Source organism: Phalangium opilio, unplaced genomic scaffold (assembly GCF_054372755.1).
Source record: "Phalangium opilio isolate 3A_F unplaced genomic scaffold, DU_Popi_V2 ptg001170l_1, whole genome shotgun sequence".
Classification (NCBI taxonomy): domain Eukaryota; kingdom Metazoa; phylum Arthropoda; class Arachnida; order Opiliones; family Phalangiidae; genus Phalangium; species Phalangium opilio.
The window spans coordinates 8597709-8617076 of NW_028324255.1; the positions used below are offsets into that span (position 1 = coordinate 8597709).

The 19368-nt window shown below is 37.4% G+C and overlaps 1 protein-coding gene across 1 annotated transcript in view; it reads left to right on the forward strand.

Moving 5' to 3' along the window:
- Positions 1 to 3997: 3997 nt before the first annotated feature.
- Positions 3998 to 19368, forward strand: part of LOC149584723 (diacylglycerol kinase delta) — a 66215-nt gene continuing 50844 nt past the window's right edge. Inside the window, exon 1 of the mRNA XM_089863628.1 lies at positions 3998 to 4346. Coding sequence (XP_089719754.1) covers positions 4107 to 4346 — 240 coding nt within the window. The 5' untranslated portion in view covers positions 3998 to 4106. The remainder of the gene's footprint in view (positions 4347 to 19368) is intronic.

Here is a 19368-nt window from a genome sequence, read left to right on the forward strand (position 1 = left end):
ATGCTTAAATAATTTACCGTGCATAAAATCAGAGTGAATAGCCCCTCGATGCCCTACCCTAAACGGCGATAGAATTATTACCCGTATAAATTTACTTATGCCGTAATTGTAATATTCTGGCGAATCGAAGAACAGATAGTTTTAGTGATTATCCCCTCGATGAGTTTACAACATAGACTTATGCCGATGCACACTTATCGCTTCTTATAAATTTCAAACATGAAATTATGGTCAGAAGAGTTTGAAAGAGAAAGAATTCGGTAAAACACCCAATAATTGTAATATCCCGGTGCCTTAAGACCATTCTAAAAAGAACGTCAGTAAATACTTGCTTTTGCTTTCAAAATTTCCCTCGATTTCTTTGAATGTTAAAATAGGGGAGCGTGAAACTCTTATTAGCCACATCGTATGATGTACATCTACGATGAGGCTCTTAGTTTGACCTGCCCTGTTGTAGTAGTAGTAGTAGTAGTAGGGGTGTCAAGTCCTGCCTTTGGCAGTATCAAATTTTTCGTTCGTCATTTTTGAACGTCGAGAGAAAATATTTTCTTTTTAGTTAACGTTACAGTTCACAGGTGGAGTTTCAAACTTAATACAGGGAAGACATTATTTTTCTAACTTTTCTTCCTCCTGGAGAATCGAACCGCGGACCTTTCACTTGTCAGGCCAGTACTATCCAGCCTCGCCTAACAGCGCTTGTTAAGAAACGATCTCGAATAAAGCGCTATACTCGGAGAGAGAGGTTTGTCGCAGGCACGGTCCCCTTATCTCTCTTTCTCTATCTCTTCAACTAGGAGTCATGATCTTATCCGAGGCCAGGAGATGTAACTTCGCGGCTGGAGAGGCAAAAGCATATTAAATAAATTTTTACCGACCGGGCAGAAGTTTTTATCACTGTTTAGGGTTGGGAATCGAGGGGCTATTCAGTCTGATTTTATGCACGGTAAATCATTTAAGCATTGTAAAAGATAGCGTTATTCACTCATTAGGGTAAGGTATAAAGGGGTTATTCACTCATTAGGGTAAAGTATAGAGGGGTTATCCACTCATTAGGGTAGGTATAGAGGGGCTATTCACTCGTACGATGTGGCTACTATTACGAGTCCTTGGGTCGTCTTGTTGTCGACTTGTAAGAGGAATTTTTAAGGGAGGGTATATGGCTTAACCTAACTATCATAATTTCCCTCCTTTTAAAATACACGAACGAAAAATATCACCTCACCACAATTCTCTCCCATTCACTCTCCCGAAAAATTTTATACTGTCTAAGGCAGTTCCCTTTCACGACGCCGCCACCACCACCAACAGGCCAGGTCAAACTAAGACCCACATCGTAGATGTTCATCATACGATGTGGCTAAAAACCGTGGGGCCCCGTCGATTGTAATTAAGAGTTTGTGGGCAAGGCGTAACTGGGGAATACTCTAAATTATGAGACACTAGCTGTTACCCGCGGCGTCGCTCGCGTGTAATAAGAACTTCCATCAAAATTATATGAAGAATGGGTAGGTTTTACTGATGACTTATATTTTTGTAGCACCCTAGGAGCGAAGGCACTCGGCGTCGCCCGTCAGCCCGTCCATAAAGAAGGGGTTTTTAGTTTTGGCCGCCATTTAAAAAGATGGCAACAAATCGAACCTAAAAGACCATTCAGCCCGTCTATAGGTTAAAGGAAACCAGTGTACTAAATTTTTGAGAAATCAGTTGAAACGCGCAGACTTTGCATAGAGAAGATCTTTTACATTTCTGGGCGCCACTTTTTAAGATGGCGGCGGATGGAAAAAATCGTTCTTAGTACCTCATAAGTAGCGCCTACTACTTATGAGGAACGTTCCTACAAATTTTCAGCCTTCTAGGGCAAGCGGGTTGGGTTGGGCGTTGATTATCAGTCAGTCAGTCAGTCAAGACTTTGATTTATATGGATATAGATAACCAAAATTAAGACGCCGTCATCAAAGCACAAGATCAGGTTGGCTTAAAAAATTTGGATAATTTTTAATTTGTTTATCAATTCTGTTTTATGCCGTAATCTACTCAATAGTTAAAAACTTAACAAACTTATATGGACAATATTTTTCCATGCAAAACTTCCCTAAGAAATTATTTTTTGGTTCTTTATACCTTTGTGGTTAAATAATCATACCCATGGGGTACCCGGTTAAAAAGTTATGAAGACCAAGTGAAAGGTTCTACCTATATGATAACAAAAAGTATTTTTAAATTCGATCAAGTAGTTTGTAAAGTGAAGTCTTACTGTTCACGAGCTCGAGCCAGGTCGGGCTAGTGACGAGCGAGCCGAGTTCGAGCCAAGCCGACAATTTGGCGGCCCGAATAATTAACGAGCGAGCATTTTTAAGGTCGAGCCGAGCCGAGCCGATAGGCATCGAGCCACTACGACTCGCGAGCGTTTCGTTGTATTTTTATATGAAATAAAGCTTGGGGGAAAATTTGTTTTCTCTCGCGTCTAACCGTGAGCGTATAACGATTTGATCTTTTTTTACTGAACCACTACATTCCTAAACATGAGAGTGCATTTTAGGACGTGAAAAATTTTATACTGTCAACTGTGGTACTCTTTCACGACAACGACGCCGCCACCCCCACCGACAACAACAACAGGCCAGGTCAAGCTAAGACCCACATCGTATATATTCATCATACGATGTGGCTAGGACTTCGGTGGGATAGCTGGCGTAGTGCGATATATATTTTCTAAATTTTTGGAAAATCTATATAACTTGGGTCCAGAAATTGCAACACCTTTGCTCCGATATGCAAACTGCGAACACGTTCACGGCTAAACTCAGAGACCCACGTACGGTGTAATACCACTCCTTGACGTAATGGTAACCTTTTATAACGCTTGAATAATTCAGTATTTTACTTTTAAGTCCTGCCATTACCTATCAATAAATAGAAATCATTGCATATTCTGGTAAATATGAGGTAGTGGTATTCCCTCTCGACTCCGACAGGTAAAATTTTGGTTTTACAACATAAGTGTTAATTTTATTTAAGTTCTATGAGAAAGTAACTCGTTATTCAAGCCTTAGCAGAAAAAGAATCAACTTAAATCGAGGAAACATTAAAGAAACTTAATTCCAAACGGTATTATCTTTAGAAAAATATTATATAATAACGGGAATTTGAACTGCAACTTTATCAAGACACTATGTTTGTATAGTAAATAATAAATCTAATTTCAATTTATTAATAGAGAATCTTAGAGCAGAGTCGCCTTTTCGTCAATCATTTTAATTAAAGCATTATTATTATATTTAAACGAAACTTATATCTTATTCTAAAGGATCATTATTTCCTTCGTACTTGCTAAAATATAAACCATCTTTATTAACGTATATCGTAAGTTTATAGCATATGTTCCATAAGTATGACACTACCTATACTAGAAATGCTAGAGATTTACGGAGAGCTAGTTCGAGAACGACAAGCGAGAATTGACTAAAGTCTATCTTCCTATACACCCTTTCACCGGGAAAAGGGGGGTGGGAAACCCTTAGTATCGGGAGATACAAGGGGGTTGCTCCAGTGCGGTGTTTGCGCACTCTAAGATCCAAAACGTCTACAGCGCAGGTGCTAAAAAGCGAGATGGATGGCAAAGTTTTACCCCCGTGCCTTTGCCTCTTAGGCTCGTCGAAAGGGTGTGTTTAGTCTGTACCTCTAAAGGCGTTTCACCTACGTCACTTCATGATAACCTCTCAATAACTAGTGACAAACTTAGGAAACATATCTTATGAACTTATGCATGGATCTATTAAAGCTGGAACATGGCATGGATGGGAAAAATATATAGATGACGCTTTAATTAGTATTCAATAAATTTTTATCAAACGTTCTTCTTTTAGGATATTGCCATGGTTTCATCCATGATATTGTTGTGACAGAAGCGTAAAAAAAATCAATAGTTTTTAAAAAAAATGTAAACCAAATACTTTATCTGCCTAGAATTATATTACGAAATTTAACTACTACAATCATCCTGTTTTCCGCCGGGATTCAGCCAATCTCCACTTCACTCTAAGCTGAGAGATAAAGAAGGAAATTCAAGAGGAAACTCGCTCAATAATCGTGGCACTCCTCGCTAGATGGCAGCTAGTACGATGCCAGAGACACACTCACTCGCCGATAGATTTTTCGGGTTCTCATTAAAATCATTATTAAGGAAGATGGCGGCCGCCGCGGGTCGTGTCGGGATGGCAGGCAGCTTGGCCGAAAAATGTGGATCGGATCCCGCCACGGACGAATCTTCGGAGAGTGAAGGAGAAACCGAATCCTCTAAAGCATTCCACCGGAGGGTTTCTACTAGCAAAGCCATTAAAAACGGCGTAAGTACGATTTTTATCGCTGCCTCTTTAAGAGAACAGTACCAATATAACCTCGCGAAATGTATTGGCTCCCCGCCGATGAGAGACGGCTTCTGTCAAACGCGGCCCGCCGGACAAATTTCCCTCCTTTATTATTGATATTTAATTCACCTAGGCTTACTCTGGTTCTAACTTCTAAGGCGTTGTTCCGTGGTTTTATAAAAATTTTCAGTGTGTGTCAATGTGAAAAATCCATTCGCTGAAGTATTCTTGGGTGCTATTTAGTCATGCCTTTAAAATCAGTGGCTAGAAACTCGTTTTATTAAGAGACTAAAAATACAATACAAATACAGGGTGCAATAAAAAAGGGGTGGTAGCACCGAAGTACTAATTAAAGTGATTTACGCTTCACCCCTTTATTAAATTAGCATTAGTCTTTTAAGTTTCTTATTTAAATTTTATGTGTCATCCGTGAAATACTAAATTTGCTACTGGAAAAGGTATAGCCCGGTTGTCAAAATGACAATTTGAATTTGTAGCTTTAATAGTTGTATTTTTCTTCTCGATATTATTAAAGTGCAGAATTAAAACTTGTTTTTCTAATATTTTGTCGACCCACTCCATGCCTTTGCTAAAAATTATATGCAAATCTTAAGTATGGTTGTTGAAGTGGTAAAGCCGGTTTCTCCACGAAACTTGTATTGTCTTCACAAACCAGTACTTTTTGAAAGTAAAATAATAATCTTCGAAACTATATGCGAATAAAAATACTACATACAAACCCTTAGCTTAGCTAATTTTTAATTATATACACCATAATTACTATTATTTTTAGTGTCTCAAATTGGTTAATTGGGGAAACGTTGTCTGACAGCTTAAAGACTTAAATGTCTAATTTGTTTTTCATATGCGTTATTTAAATAACATTTAATGCTATTTTCCGGTAATTAAAGACTATTTTTGAGAATGTGTTATGTGAATCGAATGTTACTGTCCATGGCATGTGATTTTTAACGATTTTACTTCTACATAGAAAATAAATATGTCGAGCTTATTTACATTATCAGATAGTAAGACAAGATTGAAGTATTCAAATAATTTATTTCGTCAGCGAAAAGCTATGATTGAGAAGTATTTTTCTTGAGTTTAGCGGTTAGTGGAATAGTAATAAAAGTTAACCAGCTCAATTTAAGATTTTTAATAGTCAATTAGGTTTATTTTCTTAAATATCTCGCCTAATTTTAGGAGGAAAATGAAACCACAATTAAACTGTACTGGTTTTAATTTTATTACTCTGTGTGGTTATGTAATAACCACACGGAGTTATAGGCTGATACCCTGTTATTTAGTTCGTTTTTACTCCGTGTTTTTATGTAATAACGAACGGAGTTATAGGTTGATAACCAGTTATTTAGTTAGTGTGAACGTACAAGGGCAGTGCACGCGATTTCATGGATAATTCAATCGTAAAGGGGACTGGTAAAATTGGCAGCTTAGATTGTTCAAAAATCGTGTGCAGTGTAAAGCTCGGATTTTAAAAGTAGTTGTGAAACGTATCCTATAAGGATTAGTAGAAGTGTAGAATCATTTTTAAACTCGTCCATGAAATGAAGAATTTCATGTTCTTTGATAGTCCCATAGAGGTATTTATGGTCCCTGAACCACCAGTTTTCGTTTACATATATATACATGTATAGATAGCCTTCTCTCACCAAGAGATGATTCCTTACGGTGAGGTTATTTTCGAAATTACATAGATATCGGGAACACCTTAAATGGACCAGTAAGTTGATGGATTCCGTTTTTTGGCAAAGAAATTCTGAAATTAGTTACTGCAAGGGTTTATTTCTGATTGTGTTGATTTTCTGCGATATACGGAAAGAGAAAAAATGTATGCTAAATTAGAAATGACAACTTAAAGTGTCGTGGTCACTGTATTTCGCGTGTACTGAATTGTGCAGGCATTTCTCAAGTTTATGTGGCACTCTTCGTAACTTTATGACGTGTGCGAGACACTGTATCGCCTTAGATCGTTGTTGGGTGCTGTTCAACCTTAGCACATCGGAAACCACACGGAGTATTGCAAAATGATTTTTGCACTTGTTCATATAGTATTAGCATAAGATATGTTTCACAAGTTTGACACTGTTAACTGAGAGCTTGTCATGAAGTGACGTAGGTGAAACGTGATAGATTGTGGTAAAGCGACGCCTGGTGAGGCGCTGTCAAATGCTTAGTACATAGATTAAATAATATGATGGACTGCAAAATTATCCGAGTGTAGTCAAGTCCGTCGTTCTCGCAGTAGCTCGAGCTGTAAGCCTCTAGAAGTATAGGAAGTGGCATACTTATGGAACATATCTACTTATAAACTTATGCTATTTGGTTAAGATTAAATTCGTCGGTTACGCATATTTTAATATCAAGGAAATACCGGCACATAATATACCTTCGCTGGTTTAGGCATATTTTAATATCAAGGAAATACCGGCACATAATATACCTTCGCTGTAAACCAGACTTGATAGTTCTCCTAACGCGGACATACATCGGAATTTACAGATCCTAGTACCGAAATTAATTTACCTGAAATGGGAAAAAATGAACTAAATTAATTGATATTCCGACTTAGAAAGCATTTGCTCGTAACACATTATTAAACGAGCTACAAAAGCGATTTCATTAGAATCGGATTACATTTTAAGACGTTCCTATTAACGCTGTATGCCAGTACTTCCGTTAGTACTGTCTACTAATGCAGGTGAATACCAGAAACGTCCATCCAAAACTCGGTTCAAGTTTCAATATAGCCATGTTCACACTTGCAGTTGAAAACCAGTTGGAAGCGAATAAAAAGGCTTAAGAAGATCCGCTTGAAAAAATTTAAAATTATAATCTATTTATTGAAATTGTTTAGAGAACCTACTTGAAACTGGTTTTCGATGATAGTTTCTCGTTTTTAAGATATTTTTGCCTGGGATGAGCATACACTTAAGGATAGTGCTAGCAGCAGGACCGGAAATAAATTAAGTTTCTTATAGGACATGTGTCCAGCGACACCCCAATTGACTGGAAAGTTTATAGGACATTGTCCACTGGATCGTGCAAAAAATAGCGTCGCATCATCATAGTCAAGCTATCAAAACTTCGAAAAATATATTGGTCAAAATGTCCAGTAACCCCTTTAGTTTTTAAATGAATTACGGGACATTTTAAAATTTTATTGGACATTGTCCCGTGTCCTGTGCTTATTTCCGGCCGTGGTCTGAGACTTAAAGTGTGAACCGAATTCTGAATCTATAGATATCGGTTGAAACTGGTAATGCAGAGGGTTTCAAAAGTAATTAAGCATACACTTATAACCCATTCCCATGCAAATGTGAACATAGCTTAGAATGTGCCTCGATTATGAGTTTTGTTCTCACTGAGCTTTGCCAACGCTTCAAATTGTAAGTGTGAACGTGCCATAGTAGTACTCATTTAATTTCTCTACTAGCGTATATACACCCCGTACAAATTATCCGTGCACAACACCAACGCGTTAGCATAGGCGTAGAGTTCTATAGGCCCGTGGGGCCCGAGCCCCCCCAAAAATTTTAGAAGTGGCCACGGGCCCCTCCAAAAATTTGTCATCCATAATACCGAAATCATGAAGATAGTGACCTCATAAAAATAATTTTTGCGTTTAAATGACTGCAAAAAACCATTAAAACCACTACAGAGCAGTGTTTTCCGAACAGAATAGTTTTACTTTGTTCTGTAAAATGTAAACAAGACGACCCAAGGGCTAATCATAATAGTAGCCACATCGGTATCTACTTAATTATTCTTACTTCAATAAATTCACTTTTGTTATAATTGAAATAGTGCGACATAAACAGAGAATTTGAAATTTACTTCTGTTATATTTGTAATAGTGCGAGATAAACAGAAAACTGGAAATTTACCTATGTTATAATTGTAATAACCCGTTTCTGAGAAGCTTTTGCTTTTAAAATTCCCCACGATTTCTTTGAATGTTGAAATAGGGGAGTGGGATTGAAAGCGTGAAATACTTGTCGACGGGTGATAGGAATTTTAAAGGGAGATTTAAGGCTATATCATAATCCTCTCTCTCGCTTGAAACATAGAGCAAATGTGAACCAAACAATGCTTAACCTTACTAGTTAAATTTAATGCAATGCTTAATCATCTCATATTCACTCTTACTTCAATGACGAACGAAATATATCACCTCACCACAATCCTATCCCATCAGCTCCATTGACTCTCCGTTAAATTAGGAAAGAAAAATTTTATACTACCAAAGGCAGTACAAAGAAGGCAGTACAGAGATACTCCTACAATGCCACCGCCAACAGCGCAGGTCATACTAATGTCCACATCGTAGATGTATATCATACGATGTGGCTAAAAAGTGTAGTTTCTAAGAGATTTTTTTCCATTTCGTTGAAAAAGTGAATTGACCGGTCAAGGCAGCAGCGGCTGGCAGCCCATCCTAACCAGATTGGCTGGTTTTCATTGTTTTCACGTCAAATAAATTTAGATACTACAACAATTTCGTTGACCGTTGACACAAATAATGGAAGGAATGAGGGATGGGATTGAAAAGTGCAACTGGTCTTCTGAAAATAACGCGTTTTTAGCATGCTCTTGTCTAGTATAGTCTGAAGCCGATTAGGCTTTAGACATGAAGTACGTAACATGTGCCATTGTGCCTGGAGGAGCTACACGATGTTCTCCAAGCTCCTGGGAAAAAACCTCCCTTATGCGGAGGAATATATTTCGGTAGGGCGGCTCCTTCGGATCCTTGCGATCCTTCCGCTTTACCAGGTACATAAATTAGGGAACTACTATAAAGACTGAATATTCTTTAGTTAAAACTATACACAATACCAAAGATTATTTGGGAGTAAGGCACGAAGATCTTATCAATCTGGGTAGCTTTTGCTTAGACTATTTAAGACGCCGTGTATCTGTTTTTTACGAGGATTTTTTTCTGTTCTCGCGGCTACGTCGAGCCCAGCCGCTGGAGGCTCGGGAATCGGGATACCGCCGATACCTAGCCGAGGCTTAGTTAGTTTTCGAGTCTACTATTATTCGCAGAGCTATTTTTCTGTTGAAATTATAAAAATTCTTATAATATTTAGTTGAAGACTTATTAAATGACTGGAAAATTTTCGAAACTTGAGCTTTAAAACGTTGAATATAATATAAAGACTAACGAAAGATACCGCAAATTTGCCTTTCAAGCTTCCCGGTTATGTCGCCGGCGAGGTCGAGTCGAGGTCCCATGCAAGAAAATAGTAATAGCCGTCGCCAATTGGTCTGGCATTAAAGAGGCTATCTACGGTTAGGGGACTTATGATTGGTTAAAAGCTTTTTTGTTCGTCTGTTTAGTTTTTACTTCGGGAATGTCATGAAATATATGGCCAAAGCTATGGAAAAGTGGGACTTACGTACTTTATGTGTGAAGCATAATCCGCTTTTGGAATATTACGACGGATGTAAGGTCAGGGATACTAGATGCTTTAAGAGGGATTCGAAGGGAGACGGAAATTACGACAGAGTTATCAGCGTGTCATGCGCAGTACAGTCTGCCGGACTTCTAGATTTTAGTTCAATTCAATGCCAAATCAAGGATGATTTCGGGAGGATGCGAAATCTGAGTGAAATAGGCGCGCTGTGGAACGGCTTAGGTCCGGTGGAACGCAAAAAATGGGGCAAGACGGCGTAAGTTATAGATCCCCGTTGAAAACCCCTCTGCCGCAGTCTCGTCTGAACGTACGTGAAACGGCTCTAGCTGATCATCCATCTTTAAACATCTAGTATCCCTGGTAAGGCGCGGCGCTGGCCAACTCCATGGAGTAGATAAAGAATTTAAAAAAATTTCGAGGCACAAGTATAAATTAGTCTTATGGGTTAAGTCACTCTCATGGTTTCTTAAGTTGGTGAATTTCCCGAGTTTTTAAAGTCGTCTCGAAATTTTTGTAAGGATTTATACATTCGCATTTTAATGCGCAAATACGGATAAATTTGTTTTAAAACGGCCTAGATTATCTTTAGAGGAAAACATAGTACATAGATATACTTAATAAATATACTATATAATGTAGTATCAGGGATAAATTTATTTTTTTAAGACGGAATGCACAACGTTTGGCCTTTACTTCAGTCCAACTCATAGCCGAGTATATAGCCCCTTCCTTCAAGACGTAACCAAAAAATTCAATTTTCTTATTGGCTCACTAAAACTACGTATTGGTGACGTTGCTGACAAGGAGGGCCAAAAATACGTAATTCCTGTTTACCTCTGTCGCTATGACTACGACCCCACTTGCGTTGTACAGATAAGCGTCTCCACAGGGGTTCAAAATGGAGCCGTCTAAAAGCGATGCTCCGGAAATTATTCGGGAATTGTTTTTAATAGCAATTAAGAAGGTAGTTAGTGAATTTGGTGCCGGTGTTTTGGATTTGGAGTACATCTGTAAGGGTGAAAAGTTTTCGCTAATTCTTTCTTAAGCCAATCATGTCTACTATCGTCATGATTTTGTAAACGAATTTGATGAGGTTAACCAAGGCTTAGTGAATGGCCAGGAGTTTTGTGAGCTTAGTGTTTGGTTAAAACTTGTTCGTGTTGTAATATCTATGAAGACTTTTACTCAATTCTAACTCACTTTTAATTTTTTTGGGTCTTCCCCGTTTTTTTTTCAGTTGCAAGCCCTATGTCTTGTGTAACTTCAGCTTTAAAACAATGTTCTTTCAAAAATTACAATCCGAGCCCATTTCAACTTGGCAGACGAAGGGGCAGACAACGTTTATTGTACCCGGATATACATACAACGCCTCTTCATTCATACCCCTTCGTCACGGGTAAAAGGGTCGTGGACTTGGACGCGTACCCGAATAACCCTGTTACCCATTCTGTCTTAAAAAAATAAATTATCCCTGGTAGTATATATAAATTTATTACTTAATATTCGTTAGGAATTTATATACATCACATGCATGCATCATGCATGATGCTATCTATGTATTGGTCCAGGCCGGTTGGGCCGGGCCCCACCAAACATTTACGAAACTCTACGCCTATGCGCGTTAGAAGTACTTAGATTTTTCTCCGGCTAAGGTTTCCACCCTGTATAATAATAACCCTTTTAATAAACAGTATGCGGTTTCCCCAAGCATGTTCTCTATCTCTTTTCTATTTTTTTTCCGGCCAGCTGCATTTAATTTTTTTCCTACCCCCCCCCCTTTGATATAAGGGCTTTTACTTCCTTCAATCGCGCCATACGCGTATATACACTTACACATCAAATAAATAGGAAATAAAAAGTATCCAAACAATAATAGTAAATATTTTGGGTGGGGAATATTTTGTATTATAGACTATGCGGTTTATTTCATGCCGGTTTACAAATTACGTAAGGGAAAGAACTACATTTTTGACTAAGCTCTTTTCATTGTAACAATAAGTAACGACAATTAATTTCTTAACAAAAACGCATCTGTCCCCTGTAAGTCAAATCGTCATAGTCATTTACACGATAATTTACCAGGGTAACTGTAATTTACGATTTTCACGGGTAAATTACGAAAATGGTAATTACCTTGGGAAATTATTATCGAATTCTTATTTTTTTCGCCTGGATAATGGTCTAAAAGTTCCATGTGTTATACTTCAAATTTTTGCTCTACCCGCGCATGCGTACTTATGAATATGCTCTGTAGCTGGAAAACAAAAATCTATAAACACTCAAAATTTTTAAGAGAACTGGGCCCAGATTGGTAAATGGAATACGCTATTAGTCACACTTACTCAAAGCTCCCCCCTCAACTGCGTTGCATGGCCGGAAATAAGCACAGGACAATTTTAAAATGTCAAATAATTTTATTTTAAAAAGATATTGACCAATAACGTTTTTCGAAGCTTTGGTATCTCGACTATGAAGATGGAACACTATTTTTACACACTCCAGTGGACAATGTCCTATAATTTTTTCAGTTAAAGGGGGGATAGTGATCCCCCCTTTAACTGAAAAAAACTGACACACGTCCTATTTCCTCAGTGGTAATGGAAGATAACGGATCTGTGCTTAACTGTGTACTCTATATTTTTATACGCTGCTAATGGTATCATTGTTTCAGTCATTAACGCAAGATCATTCTCGTGCTAACTATACGTGCATTGGCTATCATGTTTCCCAAAGCTTTTTTACCCCTATAGATAGGCTTGTCTAAATTTTAGTTGGTTTCTAATATTTGATGTGCTCCAGCCTGGAAATTGAGGTACCAGTACATGCACGTTACTCGAGGTACAAGTCTAAAACCGGCTTAAGTACTTGAGAGCCTTCTTAAATAAATCGTAGTGGTCTGTGCTTTAATTACTTGAGATCTAAAATAGAATAAGCTTCCAAGTAATTGTCGATTAGAATAGAGTTAACAGGTAAGTACTTGAGGTCCAGTTTAGTCTCGACAAGTTATCTTGATTAGAGGTCTGGTCCGAAGGTAATTATTTAAAGATATTGTGTTTCTACTAGCTTGTTACCCGCGGCGTGGCTCGCGTGTAATAAGAACTTCCATCAAAATGTTATAAAGAGTTGGTAGATTTTTCTGATGACTAATATTTTTGTAGCACCCTAGGATCGAAGGCACTCGGCGTTGCCCGTCAGCCCGTCGGGGCATTTTTATTACTTTTCATGCGGACATTATTCCATAAGGAAGGGTTTTTAAGTTTTCGGCCGCCATTTAAAAAGATGGCAACATATCGAACCCAAAAGATCATTCAGCCCGTCTATAGGTTAAAGGAAACCAGTGTACTAAATATTTGCGAAATCGGTTGAAACGCGCGGACTTTGTTGCATAGAGAAGATTTTATTACATTTCTGGGCGCCATTTTTAAGATGGCGGCGGATTTGAAAAATCTTTCTTAGTACGTGCCTACTACTTAAAAGTAACGTTCCTGCCAATTTTCAGCCTTCTATGGCGGTTTGGGCTGGGCGTTGATTATCAGTCAGTCGGTGAATCATTTGATTTATATAGATATAGATAATCATCAAGGTATAATTTTAAGTAATATTAACGTAATTTTTGCATTACGAAGTTCAGTATGCTATTGCAGAAATGATAGTTTAGGCTGTTGTTAGTTTTAAGTTTTATAAGAGTGCTACAGTAAAATAATATAATTGTGGTTTTACGTTCACTATCGTTTGAAGTAGGTCAAATCGGCTTTCGCTCTCTGGTTATTCAGGGTGGGGGCGTGGAGAAAAAAAAATGATAGAGACTCCAGTCAACCCATATACGCTCTCCTCAATGTGACACGACAAATTCTCAAAATGTATATGGCACAAACTATTTTAATTTTATATGTTTAAAGGGTCTGTAAAGAGGTCGGCAGACCGTTGAATTTTTTTTTTTTTGAAATAGTCGTTATTGACGTCACAACCATCCGGGGGAAGCAAAACGAAAGTCTTTCCTTCTTTCCGGGAAAATAACCAGATGTGAGGAACCGCTTTATAACCGCAAAATAATGCCTCTTTGACGTTTTTACATCAGCTGTGACTTTAGAGAAATTTTAACGGTTCACCGATTTTTTATAGTCCCTTTAATATTAGATAAGAACGAATGTATAGTAAAGATATAATGTAAACGTTTTGGTGATTATGTAATATAGTTATGAAGCACTATAGATATCAGTAATATCAGAACTTGGGTAAATAAAAACTAAAGTCTAAATAGATTCAGAACAAGGTAGATAGATACAAGAACGAGGTGAAACTCGATGAAGTTTACATATTGACATCCAAATGAAGTGATTTCAACCATTTAATATTCATAAAACTTGTTGTTGCTGGAGAGAGCGGCTTCATAGGAAATTCCTGTCTATGCAAGCCTAGCTACATAATAGCATAAGTTTATCATGCCTCTAAGTACACAAATATGGGTTACAACTGGGCATCTTCCGCAGGCTACTGTGACGTCAGAACTCTTATAGCGCTAAGATCTGAAGAGAAAAAATTTTGAAATTTCTGTCGCAGTGCAGCCACCAAGCGATCGAGACGATTACTAAATGGGTCCCATGAAAAAATCATCCAATGGAATGAAGGAAATTTTTACGTTTCGTATAGGCAGGCATTGAGAGGGGGGGGACGAATTTTACTTAAGCAACCCCAAATCCCTCTCTCTCTCGTGAGATAGAGGCGGTTTCAGTCCTGAAACATTCTAAAAGGGATAAAAGAAACGCAAGGCTAGGCAGGTCAATTTTTTTTATTGAAGTTGAGGTGATAAATGATACGGAGAGAGTATAGGGTTTCATTAAAGGGAGCCAGACAAACACTATTGCCATAAAAGTAGCAGCCATTTCTCTACTTAGAGGCATGATAAACTTATGATAATAGTCATTGATTTTAGTCCGGCGACGACACAAAAAAGTGTAGTTTCTCAACCTAGACTGCAAATGAAAAATTCCAGAGATAATTATTTGAAAATCGTTTTCATATGCTCCCAGAATCTTGTTTTTTCAGTCACATCCAATCCTTCACCGAGGGTTACTAAGTATATTTTTTTATAACCGCTTTACACTTTGTAGTGAAACACTTTCTAATCTGCTAAATGTGCATGACTCTTGAATTTCCCTTGTAAAATTTGTATGAATGCATCCACTAAATATTTCGAAAGTGTGCTGGTTTGTGTGTCATCATTGAATGTTAAATCAATTAAGTCTAGAGAGTTCATTGTTTAATATGTGCAGAGCGTAGACCAAGAATTTTATTTGCTTGCGATCGTCGAAGTTTGCTTCGCGGCCCTACACTCTCAAAAGTTGGACCTCGTAGAATATTTTCTGAACCTGTACAACCTTTTTCGGTCTTATATGTGTTCAGACTCTCAACTTAAAATTTCTTATAGGACACGTGTCTAGTGGCGCCCCTTTTGACTGGAAAATTTATAGGACATTGTCCAATGGAGTGTGCAAAAATAGTGTCGCATTTTCATAGTCAAGGTATCAAAAGCTCGGAAAAATATATTGGTCAAAATGTCCAGTGGGTCCCTAGTTTTTAGAAAAATTATTGGACATTTAAAAATTTTATTGGATAATGTCCAGTGTCCTGTGCTTATTTCCGGCCCTGAGCTATAGTAGCTACGGTAGAATATGCCAAGTTTGCCGCGACAAAAATCAGGCAGTTGTCTTTATAAACCTTTCTAGCGCTTATCGTGTTTTTGAAGGGAGTACCGTTAAGGGAGGGTGTTGGGGATAATCAAGGAAATCGCGCCACGATTGTCACATCGCGAGCAACTTTTATCAAATCTCGCGCTAAATTGCATTCGGCATGGAGCTTGCAAACGACAATTTAGTTAACAAGAAGACAGGGTGTTACGCGATTGGTCGGAGGTCCTTATTTCAAATTATCCATAAAATCTGAACCTAATTTGAATTTTAAAATCACGCGGAGGTATATCCTGAATGTTTCACTATGCAGACTGGCCTTATAATATGTAGAAGATTCGATAAAAAAATCACTTTTTTTCCACTTCACCCTCTCTTTAGAGGTTCCTATGTATACACTAAATACCACACGACATGGTGTTGTTTTTAAGAATTTCTTTATTCAACTTTATTTTCAATAAAGCGGTGCTTCTTTAAAGGCTTAATGGTTAGGGGTTTGCGAACCCATCATTGAGGATCTTTCCCCAAACGAATTCTTAAAACCTCCCAATAGTGTTAATAGTATCGAGCATGCAATTTTATGCAATTTGTTAACGAGTTGCGACAGTGCATGAAGAACATACATTCAAACAGTCATGCAAATAAACGAACTACTTTCTCAGATATATAAAACATTAGGAAGGATGGCACTTTACTTTGAGAAACAAAAGAGAATTCTATGCTTTTTACAGCGTTACACCATAAATCCCAGTAGAAACCTGGCCCTACAATAAATTTGATCAAGACAAGGCTATTTAATAGTAATATCTGTTTTATTAGTTACTAACGCGAGCGTTGAATGTATAAATTATTCTTGTTAAGAATACCTGAGCAACGATGTGTGCACTTGCTCCTATTTGATAAATGGAATTATAAATACTAACATAAGTTCATAAGATATGTTCCATAACTTTTTAACTGGTTACTGAGAGCTTGTCATGAAGTGACGTGGGTGAAACGTCATAGATTCTCTTAAAGTGACGCCTAGTGATGCGCTATCAAAGGCTTAGGAAGATGGACTGAAAAACGGCGTGTATTCAATTCTCTCGTCGTTCTCGACCTAGCTCTCAGTTGCATCACGAAGTACAGAAAGTGTCATACTTATGGAACAACTTATGAACTTTTGACATTAAGAGCTAGTTAGTTGGAATTATTTCCTATCGGTCTAAAAAACTAACCATCTGGTGCACTTTCCGTTTCTTTTTGTTTGATGCTTAGTTTCTCTTAATATTTGTTCCTTGTTCAGCGTAATCTAATCGGCATCGCGCTAGTGTAAAACGATAAACGCCTTGAGTGGAAGGCTTCGATTACAAGCTAAATCTATAACGAAATTTACAGAAGCCTATTATACAAGAAACCGATCATTTCCTTTGGTTTTTACTGACGCGCAAAACTAACTGAAAAGTATTTTAACGTCACCTTCTTGGGAAAAACTGGGTCTTATGAAGATTTTTCTTATTTTAAAGTTGCTGATAGGTTTTTTCCTTTCCAATTGTGTGGTTTGCACTTAAAGCCACCAACGTCGAAAAGTCCAGTGGATTCTGAGAGAAATGCCAGCTATCTTTTGACGGGAAATCAATATCAAATATTACCGGCCTCCCCTAATTTTAATTTTTTTTCTTTACTAAATTTTGTTTATAATTTATCAAAATGTATGCCAGAAACATAAGTTTATGTTTTTCGTTAAGTTAAATAAACCAGATATAAGTAGATGTATAAGCATTTGAAAATATATCAGACCATGTTTAGTATCCCAATTAAGTAAAATTTAGTCGAGAATTCGCTAAGTTCAATAAACACAAAATTTACATTGACAAATTGTAATTGTATCATTATCATTAACTTCCAGAAACAAGTACTTTTTCATGATACTATAAGCGGGAATTTCGTGGAAAAATATATACCCCTAATTTCTTTCTAGTAATACTTGATTATATTAAGCTCGAAAATGAGATTTATCATCGGGAATGAATTAGTTCGAAAAGAAAGCAATATATTCACACGTATACCACATATTAATGATAGAAGTTGAAACTATTCCACGTTACTCCATATAGGTTTTCACATTCCTATCCGCCATTTTCATGATGGCCGCGAAGCTTAAAAGGCTTTCTTATAATTTACTACCACCATATCTTTATCACTGGTTACTGAGAGCTTGTCATGAAGTGGCGTAAGTGAAACGTCAAAGATTCTCGTAAAGCGACGTCTGGTGAAGCGCTGTCAAAGGCCTAGTACAGATTAAATATGAAGATGGACTGCAAACCAAGTGTAGTCAATTCTCGTGTCGTTCTCGAACTAGCTGTCAGTAAGTCTCTAGCAGTACGACGTGTAGGTAATGTCATGCTTATGGAACATATCTTATAAACTTATGCTACGGTGCTACTGCTACCACTAGGACTCTATCTAATCAGGCGAATAGTGATTTATCAACCGAATCAAAGTCTATTCCAGTACTGTTTCTTCAAAATCGAGTACTCGAAAATTCGACTCTTCGGTTTTACCAAACGAATATTCCTTTCAAAACGATTAATCGTTTTCCAAATACACCTAGTAGTACTTTTTTTAAAAAAAACGGATGATGTGAAATTTGATTACTCGATTAGATGTTAATAAGGAAGACTTTATTAAGGAGGTGGGAAATAATCCCTTTTTGTACTATGATCTAAGCGACAAGGGGACAAAGATACCAATTCAGAGTGCGAAATAAATGTTGTGGAAAATACTCAAATCTGTCACGTGACCCAAAAATATCTTCTGCCAAACTAAAAAATTCAGTCGTAGTGTGAACGGTCCACCGCCGGACACCGGCGTAAGTTAAAATTTCTACCATCGGCTGCGTGATTTCCGCTGGTTATTTTCGAATCTAGCTTTAGGATAGTATAATCTAAAATAATTAGAAAACACGCAATTGCCTTATTTATCTGCCACCATGATATCAAGAAATTATAAAGGTAACACGGGGAACTATTTTTTCCGCATTCCCATTTACTTGCCGATGTTGGCAGGTACTTAAGTACGTTTGGACCATTATAAGGTTTATAACGAGATTTGATTGAACTTATTTCAAAATTACAAGTATCACCGAATAAAATAAGCGTTCTGTGTAATTTTCTAAGCTTGTACCACATGCAAAAGCTCGTGCTTACGTTAGTAAATCGTTTCCATAAGCTTTGTAAGCTATACGCGTTGGCCTGTAGCACCCCTTTTCGTAATAATTGGCCACCTAAACTTCAAAAATTTCGAAGCCGTACAGAGTAGAGCCGGTACATCTGCTGTGAAGAGATGAAAGGGGAAGGCCTAATTGATTAAAGGAAAGGTCACTTAATATAACATTATGTCTTAAAAGAACGGCCTTTTTCTAAATATAAAACAAAAAATAAACCAATGGCGCCACAGTAGTCCTCGTTTTTAAGAGTAATTAAATGCTAATTATTTTGTAATAAGAGATCATTTAATTTTATATTTGAAAAAAGGCCGTTCTTTTAAGGTATAATGTTTTGTTAATCGTACTTTTCCTTTAAGGTTCCTATTTGGTCCTAGAATTTTCAATATTTCACCTGGCAACTGTCTTTAGATGGAATTTCTTTTTAATATAGCTTCTACATTAAAGCTGCCATTGACGTGACGAGAGCAAGCAGGTGGCTCTCCTTTGTCTTGGAGTAAAAACTACAATTTTGTCTGTAGATGGTTAAGTTTATAATCTATAAACAGAAGGGAATAAGAGAGAAGGGAGACATTAGAGCTTGCTTTGGTAACGAGAGTCCGACCAACCTCAAGAAAACCGCGAAAACTTTGCGCAAGTACACAGCTTTTAACCAATTTACTGCAAAAATAGTT